We start from the raw sequence: 19405 nt of genomic DNA on the forward strand, positions 1-19405 counted from the left end.
GAAAGTCCCATCTTGCCGAGATTCGAACCCGGACCCCAGGTTCGGAAGGCAAGCGCTTAACCACTCAGCAACAGCGTCCCTAGACATTGCTTGCCGCCCAATGAGCCAAGCGACACGCGAGAAGGTAAGTTTAAGACCCACTATAGCTCGCCACTCTTAATCTTAAGAAATTTTTGTTTTATTTTACAAATACTTAGCATAAAAAACATTTTAAAAAAATACCTACCAATAATTTCTAGTTACCCTCTTATACAGCGTCTCAAGTTGAACCAAACAGAATGAGTTGAATAGCCTGATTGACTCTGACAACTCTAAACGATAGCTAGATCATTCATGTAGGCTATATTATATAGGTGTTGGAATGCTATCATATATCCAGGCAAGTGATTGTTCAGCAGACGATCTGCCTCAGTTTCGAGATGTTTAGTTTGTAGGATTTCATTGAATAAATTTTCTAATTGAAAACTGAAGACATCTGACAGCAAAGCGTGACTCCTCCAATCATGGACATAGCCACGATTTGTTTCGTGGGGGTGGGGGTGGGGGAGTTTGGTAGGAATTTAGTTCCCCCCCCCCCGGCCATATATATATATATGTATATATATCATGGGCGTAGCCAGGATTTTTTTTCGGGGGGGGGGGGGGTTAGGGGGGATTCCCCCCCCCCCCGCCACCCCCCTCGCGAAAAAAATATTTGTATATATGTATGTGTGTGTGTGTGTTCATAATCTTTTATTACATTCTGACCCTTCATTCTTTTGGAACACGTTTATTGTGCCCTAGAATAGGTTCTTCCTGGAGTTAGTGGAAAAATTGTTGACTCCCCTCCACTGCCAGCAAGGGGCTCTGGGGGAGCTCTAGGAGCTCACCCTAGAGCGGGGCGGAGCCCCGCCGCCAAGCACTATTTCTGGCATATAATGTCAACAAAATGCATATTCTGAGGTATCTACAGTGCATTTTCCTGCTATTAAAAAGTCATATCTCAAAAATGTATGTGCTATTTTTACTGACTAAGACCCTGCCGCGCCGTTCGGCGCATTTGCCGTCAAGCTGTTTCCACAAAAATCTGTCACTGGTAATTTCTGAAGCCTCTTCCCACCTGCTCCGAGGACCTCCATGAATGTGTGGCGCCAAGTTTACTAGGATGTCATCGCAACTCTTATTATGCGTAATTTATTTTGTCGGAGAACATGTCCCGCAAACCTCATGCGACGCTCTGTCACAATTTTACTAAGGGGTCGACTCCCAGTTCCGCATAGGATTTCCTTGATTTAGACCCGATCTCAATAACTAACTCTTAAAATCTGTCTTAGCCATCTTTGTTGAGCCACATTTAGTGTTTTTCAATTTCGGCAGATGACTATTCACTGCACTTTATTAATGGAGCCCCGCAACTGGTAGAAATGTAACCTCTCTTGGATACGCTCTTGGAATCGGGTGACTGTAGTTTGCATTAGATTTTATATCGAAATGAGAGGTTTTATCGTCAAAATCATCTGTTAGAGGTTTTAAACTAAAAATCTCAGGACTTTGTTCTAGTTTTTTTAAATTCAAAACCCCATTTAGCTACGATCATAGAATTTGGTAACTGTAGTTTGCTTTAGAGTAATATTGAAGATAGAGGTTTTCCCACCTCAAAACGCTCTGTAGGGGGATTTTAATTTCAAAACCATCTGGAGGAAAGGAGTTTAAACTCAAAACCCCCAATTCGCTTGGCTACGCTCAAATAATTTTAGTGTGTAATTTGCTTTTTTTTATATTGAAGAGGTATTTTTTTTAGCATCAAACCGTTGTGAAGGGGGATATGAACTCAAAACCCCTTTTGGCAACGCTCATAGCATTTTGAGTCCGTAATTTGCTTTTTTTTTTACATTGATGATGTATTTTTTAACTTCAAACCCCGCTGGCGGGGGGTTTAAACTCAAAACCCATATGGCTACGCTCTTAGATTTTAGAGTGTGTAATTTGCTTTTTTTTTTTATTGAAGATGTATTTTTTAGCTTTAAACTCCACTGGAGGGGGAGTTTAAACTTAAAACTGAGTCAAAACCCATTTAGCTACGCTCATAACATTTTGAGTGCATAATTTGCATTTTTTCCATATTGAAGAGGGGGTCTATCGTAAATTTTGGAGGGGTTTTAAAATCAAAATCTTCCTTAACTGTGCACTTGGAATTTGGGGATTATCGTTTGCATTTTTTGTGTGTTTTGTTTTATAAAAGAGGGGGATTTAACTGCAAAAACCCCTGGTAGGGGGGTTTCAAACTCAAAACCCCCTGGTAGGGGGTTTTAAACTCAAAACCCCCTGTTAGGGGTTTTAAACTCAAAACCCCCTGGTAGGGGTTTTAAACTCTAAACCCCCTGGTAGTGGTTTTAAACTCAAAACCCCTTTATCTGTGCTGGGGCAAGTGACTGTTTAGTATTAAAATCTCACCTAAAATTAACAAAATCAAAGCAAAAAAACATGTCACTAAAGTCCGTCTCCCCCCCCCCCCTCCCCGTGGTAGGGGGTTTCAAACTCAAAACCCCATGGTAGGGGTTTTAAACTCAAAACCCCTTTGGCTGCGCTGGGGCAAGTGATGGTTTAGTATTAAAATCTTACCTAAAATAAAGAAAATCAAAGCAAAAAATCAGTCACTTATGTCCGTCTCCCCCCCCCCCCGAGGGGGGGATTTCATTTCGGGGGGGGGGTTTGAACCCCAAACCCCCCCCCCCCCCCTTAATCTTTATCACATTTCAACCCGTCATTCTTTCGGAAGACTTTTATTGTAACCTAGATTAAGTTCGCCGCCAAGCACGATTTCTGGTATTTAAAACAAAAACAATGCATATTCTGAGGTACCTACTGTACATTATCCTGCTATTTACAAAGTTTAGTTCAAAAACCAAAACTGCTATTCACTGCGACTGGTACACCCCTCTACGCTCATGGAATTTGGTGACTGTAGTTTGATTTAGACTATTAGATTTTATATCGAAAAGGGAAGTTTTATGGTCAAAACCATCTGTTGGGGGGGGGGGGGGGTTTAAACTAACGAATTTCTGGAGGGTTTCTTTTTTAAACAAAATCAAAACCCAAGTATCTGTAGGGTGGATTTTAAACTCAAAACTATCTGAATGGGGGTTTTAAACGCAAAACCCCTCTTGGCTACGCTAATAGAATCTTGTGACTGTTGTTTGTTTTAGTCTTATAATGAATATGTGTCAATGCGATGCGATGTGTCAAGTGATGGTTTAACATTAAAATATCACCTAAAATAAACAACAAAACCAAGTCACAAAGTTCATTCAAAACCTCCATCTGGCTATGCGCCCATGCCTCCAATAATAAACGTTACTTCTCCAATAATAAACGTGACTTCTCCAATGATAAACGTGACTTCTCCAATAATAAACGTGACTTCTCCAATAATAAACCTGACTTCTCCAATAATAAACGTGACTTCTCCAATAATAAACCTGACTTCTCCAATAATAAACGTGACTTCTCCAATAATAAACCTGACTTCTCCAACATAAACCTGACTTCTCCAATAATAAACGTGACTTCTCCAATAATAAACGTGACTTCTCCAATAATAAACCTGACTTCTCCAATAATAAACGTGACTTCTCCAATAATAAACCTGACTTCTCCAATAATAAACCTGACTTCTCCAATAATAAACGTGACTTCTCCAATAATAAACCTGACTGCTCCAATACTAAACGTTGCTTCTCCAATAATAAACGTGACTTCTCCAATAATAAACCTGACTTCTCCAATAATAAACGTGACTTCTCCAATAATAAACCTGACTGCTCCAATACTAAACGTTGCTTCACCAATAATAAACGTGACTTCTCCAATACTAAACGTTGCTTCTCCAATAATAAACGTTGCTTCTCCAATAATAAACCTGACTGCTCCAATACTAAACGTTGCTTCTCCAATAATAAACGTGACTTCTCCAATAATAAACGTGACTTCTCCAATAATAAACGTGACTTCTCCAATACTAAACGTTGCTTCTCCAATAATAAACGTGACTTCTCCAATACTAAACCTCACTTCTCCAATACTAAACCTGACTTCTCCAATACTAAACCTGACTTCTCCAATACTAAACCTGACTTCTCCAATACTAAACCTGACTTCTCCAATACTAAACCTGACTTCTCCAATACTAAACCTGACTTCTCCAATAATAAACCTGACTTCTCCAATAATAAACGTGACTTCTCCAATAATAAACGTTGCTTCTCCAATAATAAACGTGACTTCTCCAATAATAAACCTGACTGCTCCAATACTAAACGTTGCTTCTCCAATAATAAACGTGACTTCTCCAATACTAAACGTTGCTTCTCCAATAATAAACGTGACTTCTCCAATACTAAACCTGACTTCTCAAATACTAAACCTGACTTCTCCAATACTAAACCTGACTTCTCCAATACTAAACCTGACTTCTCCAATACTAAACCTGAGTTCTCCAATACTAAACCTGACTTCTCCAATACTAAACCTGACTTCTCCAATAATAAACCTGACTTCTCCAATAATAAACGTGACTTCTCCAATAATAAACCTGACTTCTCCAATAATAAACGTGACTTCTCCAATAATAAACCTGACTTCTCCAATAATAAACCTGACTTCTCCAATAATAAACGTGACTTCTCCAATAATAAACCTGACTGCTCCAATACTAAACATTGCTTCTCCAATAATAAACGTGACTTCTCCAATAATAAACCTGACTTCTCCAATAATAAACGTGACTTCTCTAATAATAAACCTGACTGCTCCAATACTAAACGTTGCTTCTCCAATAATAAACGTGACTTCTCCAATACTAAACGTTGCTTCTCCAATAATAAACGTGACTTCTCCAATAGTAAACCTGAATTCTCCAATACTAAACGTTGCTTCTCCAATAATAAACGTGACTTCTCCAATACTAAGCGTTGCTTCTCCAATAATAAACGTGACTTCTCCAATACTAAACCTGACTTCTCCAATACTAAACCTGACTTCTCCAATACTAAACCTGACTTCTCCAATACAAAACCTGACTTCTCCAATACTAAACCTGACTTCTCCAATAATAAACCTGACTTCTCCAATAATAAACGTGACTTCTCCAATAATAAACCTGACTGCTCCAATACTAAACGTGACTTCTCCAATAATAAACGTGACTTCTCCAATACTAAACCTGACTTCTCCAATACTAAACCTGACTTCTCCAATACTAAACCTGACTTCTCCAATACTAAACCTGACTTCTCCAATACTAAACCTGACTTCTCCAATACTAAACCTGACTTCTCCAATACTAAACCTGACTTCTCCAATAATAAACCTGACTTCTCCAATAATAAACGTGACTTCTAGAATAATAAACCTGACTGCTCCAATACTAAACGTTGCTTCTCCAATACTAAACCTGACTTCTCCAATAATAAACCTGACTTCTCCAATAATAAACGTGACTTCTCCAATAATAAACCTTACTGCTCCAATACTAAACGTTGCTTCTCCAATAATAAACGTGACTTCTCCAATAATAAACCTGACTGCTCCAATACTAAACGTTGCTTCTCCAATAATAAACGTGACTTCTCCAATAATAAACCTGACTTCTCCAATAATAAACGTGACTTCTCCAATAATAAACCTGACTGCTCCAATACTAAACGTTGCTTCTCCAATAATAAACGTGACTTCTCCAATACTAAACGTTGCTTCTCCAATAATAAACGTGACTTCTCCAATAATAAACCTGACTGCTCCAATACTAAACGTTGCTTCTCCAATAATAAACGTGACTTCTCCAATACTAAACGTTGCTTCTCCAATAATAAACGTGACTTCTCCAATACTAAACCTGACTTCTCCAATACTAAACCTGACTTCTCCAATACTAAACCTGACTTCTCCAATACTAAACCTGACTTCTCCAATACTAAACCTGACTTCTCCAATACTAAACCTGACTTCTCCAATACTAAACCTGACTTCTCCAATAATAAACCTGACTTCTCCAATAATAAACGTGACTTCTCCAATAATAAACCTGACTTCTCCAATAATAAACCTGACTTCTCCAATAATAAACGTGACTTCTCCAATAATAAACCTGACTGCTCCAATACTAAACGTTGCTTCTCCAATAATAAACGTGACTTCTCCAATAATAAACCTGACTGCTCCAATACTAAACGTTGCTTCTCCAATAATAAACGTGACTTCTCCAATACTAAACGTTGCTTCTCCAATAATAAACGTGACTTCTCCAATAATAAACCTGACTGCTCCAATACTAAACGTTGCTTCTCCAATAATAAACGTGACTTCTCCAATACTAAACGTTGCTTCTCCAATAATAAACGTGACTTCTCCAATACTAAACCTGACTTCTCCAATACTAAACCTGACTTCTCCAATACTAAACCTGACTTCTCCAATACTAAACCTGACTTCTCCAATACTAAACCTGACTTCTCCAATACTAAACCTGACTTCTCCAATAATAAACCTGACTTCTCCAATAATAAACGTGACTTCTCCAATAATAAACCTGACTGCTCCAATACTAAACGTTGCTTCTCCAATAATAAACGTGACTTCTCCAATAATAAACCTGACTGCTCCAATACTAAACGTTGCTTGTCCAATAATAAACGTGACTTCTCCAATACTAAACCTGACTTCTCCAATACTAAACCTGACTTCTCCAATACTAAACCTGACTTCTCCAATACTAAACCTGACTTCTCCAATACTAAACCTGACTTCTCCAATAATAAACCTGACTTCTCCAATAATAAACGTGACTTCTCCAATAATAAACCTGACTGCTCCAATACTAAACGTTGCTTCTCCAATAATAAACGTGACTTCTCCAATACTAAACCTGACTTCTCCAATACTAAACCTGACTTCTCCAATACTAAACCTGACTTCTCCAATACTAAACCTGACTTCTCCAATAATAAACGTGACTTCTCCAATAATAAACCTGACTGCTCCAATACTAAACGTTGCTTCTCCAATAATAAACGTGACTTCTCCAATAATAAACCTGACTGCTCCAATACTAAACGTTGCTTCTCCAATAATAAACGTGACTTCTCCAATAATAAACCTGACTTCTCCAATAATAAACGTGACTTCTCCAATAATAAACCTGACTGCTCCAATACTAAACGTTGCTTCTCCAATAATAAACGTGACTTCTCCAATACTAAGCGTTGCTTCTCCAATAATAAACGTGACTTCTCCAATACTAAGCGTGACTTCTCCAATACTAAACGTTGCTTCTCCAATAATAAACGTGACTTCTCCAATACTAAACCTGACTTCTCCAATACTAAACCTGACTTCTCCAATACTAAACCTGACTTCTCCAATACTAACTGTGTCTCCATTAATGAAGCGTGTGTGTGAAACCTCTGAAAGGGGAACTTTAATGTGTCTGTGTCTCGTGTGTCCAGCCTCTCATTATGTCTGTGTGTGTGTCTAAGTGTAATTTTATGTCTCCGTGGGGGCGTGTCTCTGTTTGTGTGTTTGTACATACGTCTCTTCATCTTTGTGTGCGTCTTTCTCTCCTTGACTGTGTGTTTTTGTGTCTGTCTTTGTCTCAGTGTGTCAATGCCTTGCTCATGTGTGTCTCTTCCACAAAGTGTCTGCTTTTCTTTGTCTATGCGTATGTGTGTGTGTCTCTCTCTGTTTGTGTGCCTCTCTTTGTCTTTCTGCGTCCCTCTCATTCTTTGTCTGTATCTGACTCAGTCTGTCTGTGTGTCCTCTGTCTCTGGGTGTGTCTTTCTCCGTGAATGAGTCAGTTCATCTTTATGTGTGTCTCTTTGTGGATATTCGATCTCTACCATGAAAACAATTTCACCTCTATAAAAAAACGCTCATTTCATGGATTTCCTAAACATTTAAATACTTGTAGACTTATTAAAAACAAAGCAAATACTTAACAACTAAATTAAGAAAATGAAAGGGAATGTATGCATTTAATATATTTATAAGGCTCTTGCTGACTGACCCACAACTCATCGCTAATTTTTCGTCTTGAGATAAAAAAAATAATAAAAATAAAAATCAACCTGTTATTACTTGCCTTGTGCCTATAACAAAACAACTTTCACGATCAAAACGGCAGCAGTGAATTTTCCTCAAAACGGAATTTTTATTCGCAGTTTCGTCGATGTTTTAAGGAAGCTGACAAATTCATCAAACGGATGTTTCATGGTCAAACATTCTACTTCCGGATTTGTTGTTTCAACTAGTAATAGAGAGGCTTTAAGTTATTTTGAGATAGAACTGACAGGCGATTCAGTAATTTCCCACTTAAAGGTGCTAAACAAATCAATTAAAAATTAGGGCCTATTCCAGTTCTTCCTGCTATACATATACTTGAGACCCAACAAACTTGTAACAATCAGGGTACGAACTATCAATGACAGAAGGTCCATTTTTTAGGTTCGCCTTCTTTTAACACAATTTATAATGTTTCATTCATAGAAATTATCTAGACTGGAAACCGGAAACAAATTCCTATCCCCGATTGGTCGATTCACAGACCTATATATATACATTTTTATGTACGTAACTCTTTTTAAAGCTCTAAGGGAAGTCGTCCCAATCGATCTTTTCTGTCTTAGAAAAATAATGATCTTTAGTTTTTAAAGTTTTGAAATAATGCAAAATCATTTCTCTGATATTCCTTAGACTTGGCTATTAATCACAGAACTATATATTCAGACAAATATATGAAACAAAGCCATTTCCTGTTAGTTTCCACAGAGATAATGTTTCAAAAATCCTAGATCGAAATAATTCATGTCTGTTGATTTTAATAATCTTATGTATATTTAGATAGATTGATTACCTAGATCTTTCTAGATTATGTATCTTAAAATAGCAAAAAAATAATTATGAGACGAAGTAGGCTACTCTTATTTTTGATGTTCAATTAGTAGATCTAGATCTAAAAATTAAATTATATGTTACATAGGTTAGGGTTGAAAAAAACAGTAGGGTTTATTTAATACAGTAAGGTTTAATTAATACAGTAAGGTTTAATTAATACAGTAAGGGCTTAATTAATACAGTAGGGTTTAATTAATACAGTAGGGTTTAATTAATACAGTTGGGTTTAATTAATACAGTAGGGTTTAATTAATACAGTAGGGTTTAATTAATACAGTAGGTATAGTAGGGTTTATTAATACAGTAGGGTTTAATTAATACAGTAGGGTTTAATTAATACAGTAGGGTTTAATTAATACAGTAGGGTTTAATTAATACAGTAGGTACAGTAGGGTTTAATTAATACAGTAGGGTTTAATTAATACATTAGGGTTTAATTAATATGTTGGGCGTGGTGGCTGAGTGGTAAAGCGATTGTCTTTTGAATCAAGCGGTGTCAGGTTCAAATCCCAGTGAAGACTGGTATTTTGAATTTCATGACTTTTGTTGTGCTGGCCATATGACACCCCGGTTAACCGTGGCCATAGAAGCAGATGGCCGTTACATTATCTGCCCTATAGATCGCTGTATGCTGTTCCTATAGTTTAGAAATGAATATATTTTAATGACAATATTGTAAAGTGAATACGTAATTGTTGATACATTATACACTTGTTTAAATACCGTATGGTTGTTTGGTTATACCCTTTCAATATGCTATTTACTGGACTCAAGAAGATCAAATGAAACACACAAGGTCCTAGACTAAAAGAATGGTTTTGAATGACGAGTTAATACAAGTTTAAACGTTATACAATTTTAAAGAAAATCAATCTATAAACTAGAAATGGGAAAGGAAGGGGAAGGGGGGCTGGAGGTACCCAATGTGTTCCTTATAGTCTTGATGTGTTCATTGTTAACATCCATGAAGAAATCTGTTGAACTATTACTTTACTTTGAGGTGTTCATTGTTAACATCCATGAAGAAATCTGTTGAACTATTACTTTACTTTGATGTGTTCATTGTTAACATCCATGAAGGAATCTGTTGAACTATTACTTTACTTTGATGTGTTCATTGTTAACATCCATGAAGAAATCTGTTGAACTATTACTTTACTTTGAGGTGTTCATTGTTAACATCCATGAAGGAATCTGTTGAACTATTACTTTACTTTGAGGTGTTCATTGTTAACATCCATGAAGGAATCTGTTGAACTATTACTTTACTTTGAGGTGTTCATTGCTAGCATTCATCAAGACGCGCTTGACTGATTACCTAGACGGTCCCGGGTTCATACCCTGCTCGCTGCTATCCCCCGTCTTTAACTTTGAAAGAACATTCGAAACATGTAAAACATTTTACAGAAGAAAAAAACATTTTTTACAACGCCAAATGAATCTTTGAAACATTATTACTTTTGACAATCAAAATAAAATCACGCTTTAAATATTCCTTGCGAATAGGCGGATCCGACAGCGATCCGACTCCAAGGGGGCCGCCTCTGAGTTTATGTGATAACACAAACTCTCTTTGTAATCTTTGTTTTAAATCTTACTATCGTGGTCAAAGGTGTCCAATTACAGTTACAGTTCGTAAAATACTACATTGCGTCAACCATATTTTAAAAATTATTTTACTAAACTATGTCTATTACAAATGTTTTTTTTTTATCGAAAGAAAATGTAATTGAATGTACAAGTACTCTCTCTCTCTCTCTCTCTCTCTCTCTCTCTCTCTCTCTCTCTCTCTCTCTCTCTCTCTTTCTGTTTTAATATCTCATGCTTTAAGATATTAATAGTATCATTTATAACTGGATTTTTATTATAGCTTTCGCAAACGTGCAGGGTTCTCCACAAACATTCTGCCCAAGGTGGGCTCCACATACCTAAATCCGGCCCTGATCTACCCCATAGATCGCAAGGTCTGGAAGGGGAACTAAACAAGAAAAATAGCGCATCTTTCATGCTATAGCAAGCTCAGTGAGACAGGGGAGGAACTTGGAGGAACTGGGGGGAACTGGAGCCCCTTGAGGTAGCCAAGCGGTATATGTCACTCAAACACACACCACTAAAGTGTGTACTCAATAAATAAATTAATAACATGGCGTGAATACAACATTCTCACACCATGCACACTAAATTGGAAAATGTTTTCATGTAAGGAAAAAAAAAACTATTTTAGTTTGACTAGTATATATCGGAAGAATATCAAAGGAAGTTTGGTTTTAAAATGATTAAAATGTTAAACATATCTAAATCATTCCATACCTGATGACATAACAAAATGATATGAATATATAATCCATCAAAGAATGCAATTTCTAAACTTTAAATAACGTAATTTGAACCCCGGACATCGGCTTATAGACATTATCTCATGAGCATCCCCCCACCTGGACGCATATCAAATGAAATTCACCTGAATGACCTACATACGTCTTCATTACCTTCACATCTTGACATTTGGGATGAGATGTATCCTAATGACAATGACATTCCGTGAGTCCGATCATAAACCTAAAGTGACATTTCATCCGATCCCAAGATTCACTGATCGAAAACACAAGGCCTCGGAGAAACAAGAAAGCACCAGTGTCTAGTGGAGAAGGGGGGAGGTGTATGTCTTCCATACCAGGAGCTCGTCTGCTCCAGTGATAGTATTTATGTTGAGCACAGGCAGCGAAACTTTTTTTGTAGGTCGGTGGTGTAATATTTACAGCAAAACTATTTCCCCAAAGGTTGTTAAACTTGAGATGCTTTATCGAGACACAATTCGTATTTACGTAGCATAAAAATAGTCTGAGATACTAGATTTAAACAATGAGAGAGAGAAAGAGAGAGAGAGATTGAAAGAGAGAGAGAGAGAGTGAATTAAAAGTCAGTGGGGGGTTTTAAATTGTTGGCTGTTTTAACTTTAAAGACCAACCGACCCACCCTCTCGTTTTTTTCGCCACACCAAGTGGCCTGGGATTTTTATTCGGGATATAATGGGTACCTGACATTAGTTTGGGAAAAGTAAGTGGTTGGTCGTTGTGCTGGCTACATGACACCCTCGTTAACCGTACAGAATCAGATGACATTTATATCATCTGTCCTATAGACCACAAGGTCTGAAAGGGGAACTTTACTTTACAAGATTTCAAAGAGAGTTTGTGTAATCGCACAAACTCAGAGGCGGCATCCACCAGATCCGGCCATGGACAGGAAGTATTTAAGTCATGGGCCTGTTTTGATTGTCTAACTCCTTTTGGGCAAGACTATTAAATATAATTTAGCTGAACAACTTATTGTAGATAATGAGAATTCTGACTTATACAACATTAATTTTTGTTTTGTTTTTGTTGTTAGTAATCAGCTTTTCGGTAGCGTTTCTAGTTTAATTTTTTATCTAAAAGTGACAGACCAACGACACTAGACTAAAAGAAGCTTTTCATCTTACGGGGGGTCACCTAAAAGAAATACAGATTCTATGAGACTTTTGGGGGACTAACATAGCGCACCGTGTAGGCCTACATGGAAAGCATTTATATGCAAGAAACACTGTGTAATACATTTTGGACCTTAAAAAATGAATATTTCCACTTCAGACTAGATCTAGTCTTACAATGATAAATTACAAAGATTGTATCAGCTCATTCTGTCTTGTCTGGTAAAAAGGTTTTGTACACGCTATTTCTCCCACACCCGGTCTCGGATCAAGTTGAAGCTTTACACACTTATACCTAACAAAACATGAATCGAGACAAAAATAAGTCCAATTATTTAATTAATTATAGGTAAATAAATATTTCGTTTGGTCTCAAACAATTGAAATAAATGCTACTTATTTAGATATTTAGCTGTATACGTGAAGTTATTTCCCTTATTACGTTTTGTAAACGTTTTTCTCATGCTTCCCATTCTTGGATCAAGTTTAAACTTTACATCGGCTATGAGGCTTCCATAGCCGACATGAAGCAATATAAAAACAAAAGTAACCAATTAGTGGTAATTAATTTTTTTTTTCTATAGAAAATGAAAGTAGCTTATTGATGCAGTATGCCAACAATTTTGCGGCTTTTCCCCTTTCGGATGCCGCTATTAAAAAAAGTAACTTATTCTGAAAAAATGATTTTTCCATTAAAACCTAATCACTTTAAGATTGAAGGTCCGATGAGGTATTTAAGCAATAAAATACAGCAAGAGAGAAAAGGAAGAGAAAGCGATATGCAGAGATGTGGTGGCGATACAATGCAATGTCAATAAAAAAGTAAGAAAGTAAGAAAACGATTAGGAGAGATTTTGGAAAGAATTAGACCAATGAAACAAAACTCAAAGTAGCCACATTGAAAGGTCACTATTAATAGCCTACTAAACAATAACTTTGTGATGCAAGTGAAAGAGCGTAGAGATTGGACTTTTTAATGTTGAATATGCTCAGACATTTTTTAAATGACTGTTTAAAATAATTGGCATATCCTTATGAGTAGTTGTCTACAAGATGGCGTCCATATGCTGGTAATCCTCAGCCTTCTTCTTGGTTGTGCTCGGCCTTCTTCTTGATGGTCCTCGGCCTTCTTCTTGGTTGTTCTCGGCCTTCTTCTTGATGGTCCTCGGCCTTCTTCTTGGTGAATCTCGGCCTTCTTCTTGGTGGTCCTCGGCCTTCTTCTTGGTGGTGCTCGGCCTTCTTCTTGGTGGTGCTCTGTATTCTTGATGGTCCTCGGCCCTCTTCTTGATGGTCCTCGGCCTTCTTCTTGGTGAATCTCGGCCTTCTTCTTGGTGGTCCTCGGCCTTCTTCTTGGTTGTGCTCCGCCTTCTTCTTGATGGTCCTCGGCCTTCTTCTTGGTGGTCGTCGGCCTTCTTCTTGATGATCCTCAGTCATAATTTTGATGGTTCGCAACCATTTCATTTGTGTTCCGCACAATTCTCCTGAGAAATCATCGGTCTTCTTCTTGGTGGTCCTCGACAATCTTCTTGGTGGTCCTCGACAATCTTCTTGGTGGTCCTCGACAATCTTCTTGGTGGTCCTCGACAATCTTCTTGGTGGTCCTCGACAATCTTCTTGGTGGTCCTCGACAATCTTCTTGGTGGTCCTCGACAATCTTCTTGGTGGTCCTCGACAATCTTCTTTGTGATCCTCAAGAATGAAGTTAAAGTTTTCTATAAAAAAAAAAGATTTGTCAAACTGTAAAAATCTTTAAATTCTCAGAGAATCCTCTGAGTCGACAAATTTAGATTATAAATATGAGACTGTAGACTGGCATTACGTAAACGACTGTCACTGGTCTTGAAATAACTGTTATGAATAATTGATGTGTTACAGTTCTCGGTTCAATGGAAGATTGTATCAATTACTATCACTGACCTACCAGGTGGCTAGCAAGTGACGTTGTTGAGATGTAAACAAAAACTTGGAATGAAGTCAACAAAAAAATATTTCCAATATTTTATTACAGGAAGAGACGGAAGAAGTCAGTCAATGATGGATGACTCATTTTGGTTTTGAGGGTATGCTTTTGGATGCTTCAAGTGTTTCTTTTTTTTTATTTTTTGCTGATAAAGTATTATTTTATATTTTAGCAAGAAAATAATTGAAACATTGATAACATATTGAATTGGCCAGTACATTGAGCTGACCAGTACATTGAACTGACCAGTAATATCACATTGAACTGACCAATCATTGAACTGACTTGTCATATCACAATCAGCTGACCAGTCACTACACATTCAAATGACCAGTCATTGCACAGTGAAAATGTGAACACGTGAAATGAATTCAGAAACAATTCTAACACTACATCGAGAGGCCGGGGGGGGGGGCTTTTTTGGTTATTAAGGTCTTATACCGTTTGTTAGGTGGACACCTCCCGCTGGTGTTAATTTTTCCAATTGATAATGAGGACATTGCAGTCCAATTTAGTGAACATTATAGGAAGAAGAGAATATATCTTCAGGTTTATTTCTCCAAGTTTCATTGATCATTAATGTTATATATAGTTTGAACTTCAACACATACGTGACATGTATTTTTGAATGACATTTCCACACATCAATTGTAATTATACTCATTGACAATAATACTACAATACTCAAAATAATAAAAGTATGAGTACATAATAACCACTACGTAGTTTTGTTTTTATTTCGCCACTAACACAAGTTTCATTAGTGGATTCACTTTGGAACAATTTAGAAGACGATGCGCAAAATTGTCCTGAACATTAATTTCCTAAACTCTTAAATCAATAATGCCTTACATTCGGAAATTCCCGAACGCCTTTCAAGAACGAGATATTCCTTTCAAAACCGATGTTGTCTCGAGATAGCAGTGTAGTTCTGAAGCCAAATTTACATTTATTTATTTTTTATTTTGAAAAATTATGACGGTCAAACTTCAGTTTTCCCCATGTGGCCAACAAGCTAGTAATTCTTTTTCTTAGCGATACACATTAATTTTCTAAATCGTTAGAGCCGTTTTTGAGATCGCGACGTGTCCAGCTTCCATGCAGGGTCCTGAAGGTTCCATGAAGTTCTGACTTGAATAGAGGTATTGTAAAAAGTGGCCCTTTTCTTAAAGAAATGGGGAACCTCTGTAACAACGTCTATCTTCCTTAAGTCATCACCTGGAGAGTTAGAGAGAGCGAGAGAGAGAGAGAGAAAGAGAGAGTTAGAAAGAAGAGAGAGAGAGAAAGAGAGAAAAAGAGAGTTAGAAAGAAGAGAGAGAGAGAAAGAGAGAGAGAGAAAGAGAGAGAGAGAGAGAGAGAAAGAAAGAGAGAGAGAGAAAGAAAGAGAGAGAGAGAGAGAAAGAGAGAAAGAAAGAGAGAGAGAAAAAGAGAGAGGGAAAGGGGTAAGGGGAACTCTCTTCATTTTAAACCACACTAGTTGGAGTTATTTCCCTTGTCAACTTCCTCTTGTCTAGTGGACGACCCCATTCATATCTTTCTACTTGTCAGAGATTTGTTGGCGTGAAACATATACAAAAGTAACTATACACATAGATCTACACCATTTCTACATCATCTATTGTTCAAATAAAATCAATAGCAAAACACTTCAGCATAGCAACCGCACACATACACATATCCTAGTAAAGTGACTACCACTATTGTTATCTATATTTGACAAATTAAACTTATGTTTGAAATTTGACGCTAGGACTTATACATACTTTAAAAGACAGCACCTTGCCAATTCCCCTCCTCGCAAGTTTAGTAAAATGTGTGTGTACAACTTTTAATCCTTGAGAAACAAGATAGTGACGGAAGCTTCTGTTACACATTCACAAACAAAGAAAACTAGACGTCCAGTTCAAGGTCGTGCGTTAAGGACGTTTAAAAAGTTGGAATGTGATTTCCAAAGAATAAAATGTCTGTGGAAATGAAGGTCTCGAGTTGAACTCATTAAAAAAAAAGTGTTTTAATTCGATAATTTAGGGTACTTTATAAAGTCTTCTAATGGTAGCCTAACTTTCAAGGCCACCCGCTTCTAATGGTAGCCTAACTTTCAAAGTCACCCGATTCTAATGGTAGCCTAACTTTCAAGGCCACCCGCTTCAAATGGTAGCCTAACTTTCAAGGCCACCCGCTTCTAATGATAGCCTAACTTTCAAAGTCACCCGCTTCAAATGGTAGCCTAACTTTCAAGGCCACCCGCTTCTAATGATAGCCTAACTTTCAAAGTCACCCGATTCTAATGGTAGCCTAACTATCAAGGCCACCTGATTCTAATGATAGCCTAACTTTCAAAGTCACCCGATTCTAATGGTAGCCTAACTATCAAGGCCACCCGATTCTAATGGTAGCCTAACTTTCAAGGTCACGGAATGAACAAACGGGTTTAGTCTAATCTGAAATTTGTGACGTCATGGTAAAAAAAAAAAGAATTAGGACGTCATGACTTCATGAGGTCTAGGATGAAAGTGTTAAAGCAGCCAGTCTAATATAATTAACAAAATTTGAGTTTCACTTCTAGGCCGTCTTTATAAATGGAACTATTAAAACATAGACCTACCTTCTGTTAGAATCATATGTATATCTTGGAAGAAATCTCCTGCTTGGAACAATAGACAATCACAGTGGCCTAGATATTGATGTATTCCAAAAATATGAGTTCGCTAAAGTTTCATACTCTATTACTTGGGGAAAAAATGCTTGCCAAACTTTTTTTTCTCTTTTCCAAATTTCAAGACTTAGGTTTAAACAACAACAAAAATTTGGCTTCTTTTCAACCAAAAATGTGGCCTGCTTTTTTTTTCCCTTTAACTTAAAAGTCTGGCGTCTTGAAATAGTTTATCTTCCCTACCACTGATTTGCAGCGCTTTAAACACACCCGTTTCCTGGTGTTTACCTGTCAGGCGAGAGGCTAGCTCTAGAGTTTCTTCATGGACTCCAGCTCTGAAGAATTTTACCTTTCTTTTTTTTTGTTCAGGTATTGTATATTTGTGTGGCTAATGGCTACGTTTGTGGTTCCGTCGCTATGTGCAGGGATATGATGGGAAACAATGGAAGTTTTTTTGATGAAACTGAATTAAGCTTTTCGGAAAAGATTCTTAAATTTATTTATTTATTCTATTTTTTTTTAATCATTTCTTTGACTTTGTTGAATCAACTATTGCCTATGAATTCTTGATGTGGGAAATGGAGAGTGATGGAGCACAAGTCAATTAAAATGTGTTACCAATTTTGTATCAAGTCACTCCGTCTGTCTGTCAGTCTGTCTAATCCTGTACACATTAGTTCTCCCACTTCTCAGTCTCGAATCAAGTTGAAACTTTGCACAATTTTTCGTTGTCTATGAAAATAGATGAGTCAATAAAAAAAATTAGTTAATCAATTAGTCGTAATTAATTATTTTTTTTGACATGGAAAATGTACTAAATGAGCAAAAGGCGACCCGTGAGAATTCTCTACATTATAATGTTAAGCATCAGGTCGTTCGCTAAAAAAATTTAAACTAGTGATAAACTAACAAAACCTTTTTTTTTTAAATAAGTTCTTGAATAGCTCAGCGGCAAAACACATTGGCATTCCACCAATGAATCTTGAGTTCGAATTCTTGCAATTTTTGTTTGTTTACCTCGCTTATATCAATGCGGGAATGGGACTCTGGTCAACATGCAAGACAGCAGACGTGTACAAGTCGCAAGACCAGGTGAGTCACCAGGTGAGTCACTTACGCAGTTGTGTACAGTTATCTGTATGCCTATGTCAACAAGTTCCATCCAAAATAAAGGTCAACCAAAATTACCAATAGGAAGACAAATTCCAATAGTACCCATTCAGGCAAGTTCCTCAGATAAACTAAACGGTTTATCTTCTTTGGACATCAAACCTATATGGTATTACAAGTCTAAGCTTAAATGTTGAGTCATTCAAAAAATAAATAATATGATCGTTTCAAAATGATTGTTCAAAATGATTGTTCAAAATGATTGGTTCAAAATTTCAAAAGAATTGGTTCCACTTCAATCAAATTTGGAGATTTTCACCCTAAACTAAACAATGTCAAGGACGCTCCATTGACCTCTGAACTGTTGCCAACTACATCAACAAAAAAAGTGCTAGATTTTAAGAGTAGCGGTTGATCTTCATTTGTTTGGTGTAATTTGTGATGTTGCGGTTTGATATTGCTCTAGTAGTAATGCTGAGGTGGACTCAATTTGCTTGGGCCTATAAAATAACAAAATTATCGTATCTTATAAATTTTTTTGTTGATACTATTATATGTCAACTTAGGATTTAAAGACTTTTAGTCGACTATTACATGTACGTGGAAACCTTACTTCCCCTGCCCAAATGTTCGACTGGGCCTCGAAGTTAGATTCTTATATACACCACTCTTTTCATTCGTATTGCTAATAGAGCAAGCAAGGTTTGATAGGAAGCAGCCCGAAACTGACATACTAGAGTTTGTAGTGGATGTAGCCTCCTGTTTAAGAAAAGCTGTTTAGAAGATCTTGCAGCTTGTGGATTCAAAGCAAAAGGCGGGAAATGTTACTAAGGGGAGTTAATTTCTGTTTCAACACCAAACCACTACAGAACTGAGTGGGTGGAGAAAGGTAAACCGGTACCTGGCAGGTGAGAGCGGCCATACTTTATGTCAGGGGCTTTGCAAATGATTAACAAATGTTTTAATTAGAAGCTCGACGTGGAAAATATTTTTAACCTGACAGAGATTATAAGTTTTAACTATTCTATTGTGTCTATACAATCTAGGGGGGGGGAAGTTTGCATCAAATAAAAGAAGGAAAGAAATGTTTGTAAATCTTAAGAGCATGTGTGTGTGTTTGTGTGTGTGCGTGTATGTGTGTGTATGTGTGTACTACCTTTCACCCCACTGAGATTGTAGCCCTTCCATCATTTTTAATGTAAATATAAGGTTTTAGATTTCCCCTCTCCCGAAGATTCACAGATCCGCCCCTGTATTCCATTAATTGTGAAGAGAAAAACAACGTAAA

The 19405-nt window shown here is 37.1% G+C and overlaps 2 protein-coding genes across 6 annotated transcripts in view; one reads left to right on the plus strand and one right to left on the minus strand.

Annotated features, from left to right (window-relative positions):
- Window positions 1-17296, minus strand: part of LOC129925308 (uncharacterized) — an 89994-nt gene extending 72698 nt beyond the window's left edge. For 2 of the 5 annotated variants that reach the window (XM_056024893.1, XM_056024895.1), the window contains exon 1: window positions 16960-17296. The gene's annotated coding sequence lies outside the window, so the exon portion shown is untranslated. Of the gene's footprint in view, window positions 1-11235; window positions 11323-11386; window positions 11664-16959 lie in introns of those variants that run through there. The other 3 variants (XM_056024896.1, XM_056024894.1, XM_056024897.1) reach the window with 3 other exon arrangements.
- On the plus strand, window positions 4396-7434 carry LOC129925080 (putative uncharacterized protein DDB_G0282133; the record flags this gene model as incomplete). Its single annotated transcript, XM_056023431.1, has 2 exons — window positions 4396-5142; window positions 5380-7434. Coding segments are annotated over 2 exons (2802 nt in total), but the record flags the coding sequence as incomplete, so codon positions are not given.
- Window positions 17297-19405: the final 2109 nt, after the last annotated feature.

This window comes from Biomphalaria glabrata, chromosome 3, assembly GCF_947242115.1.
Source record: "Biomphalaria glabrata chromosome 3, xgBioGlab47.1, whole genome shotgun sequence".
NCBI lineage: Eukaryota > Metazoa > Mollusca > Gastropoda > Planorbidae > Biomphalaria > Biomphalaria glabrata.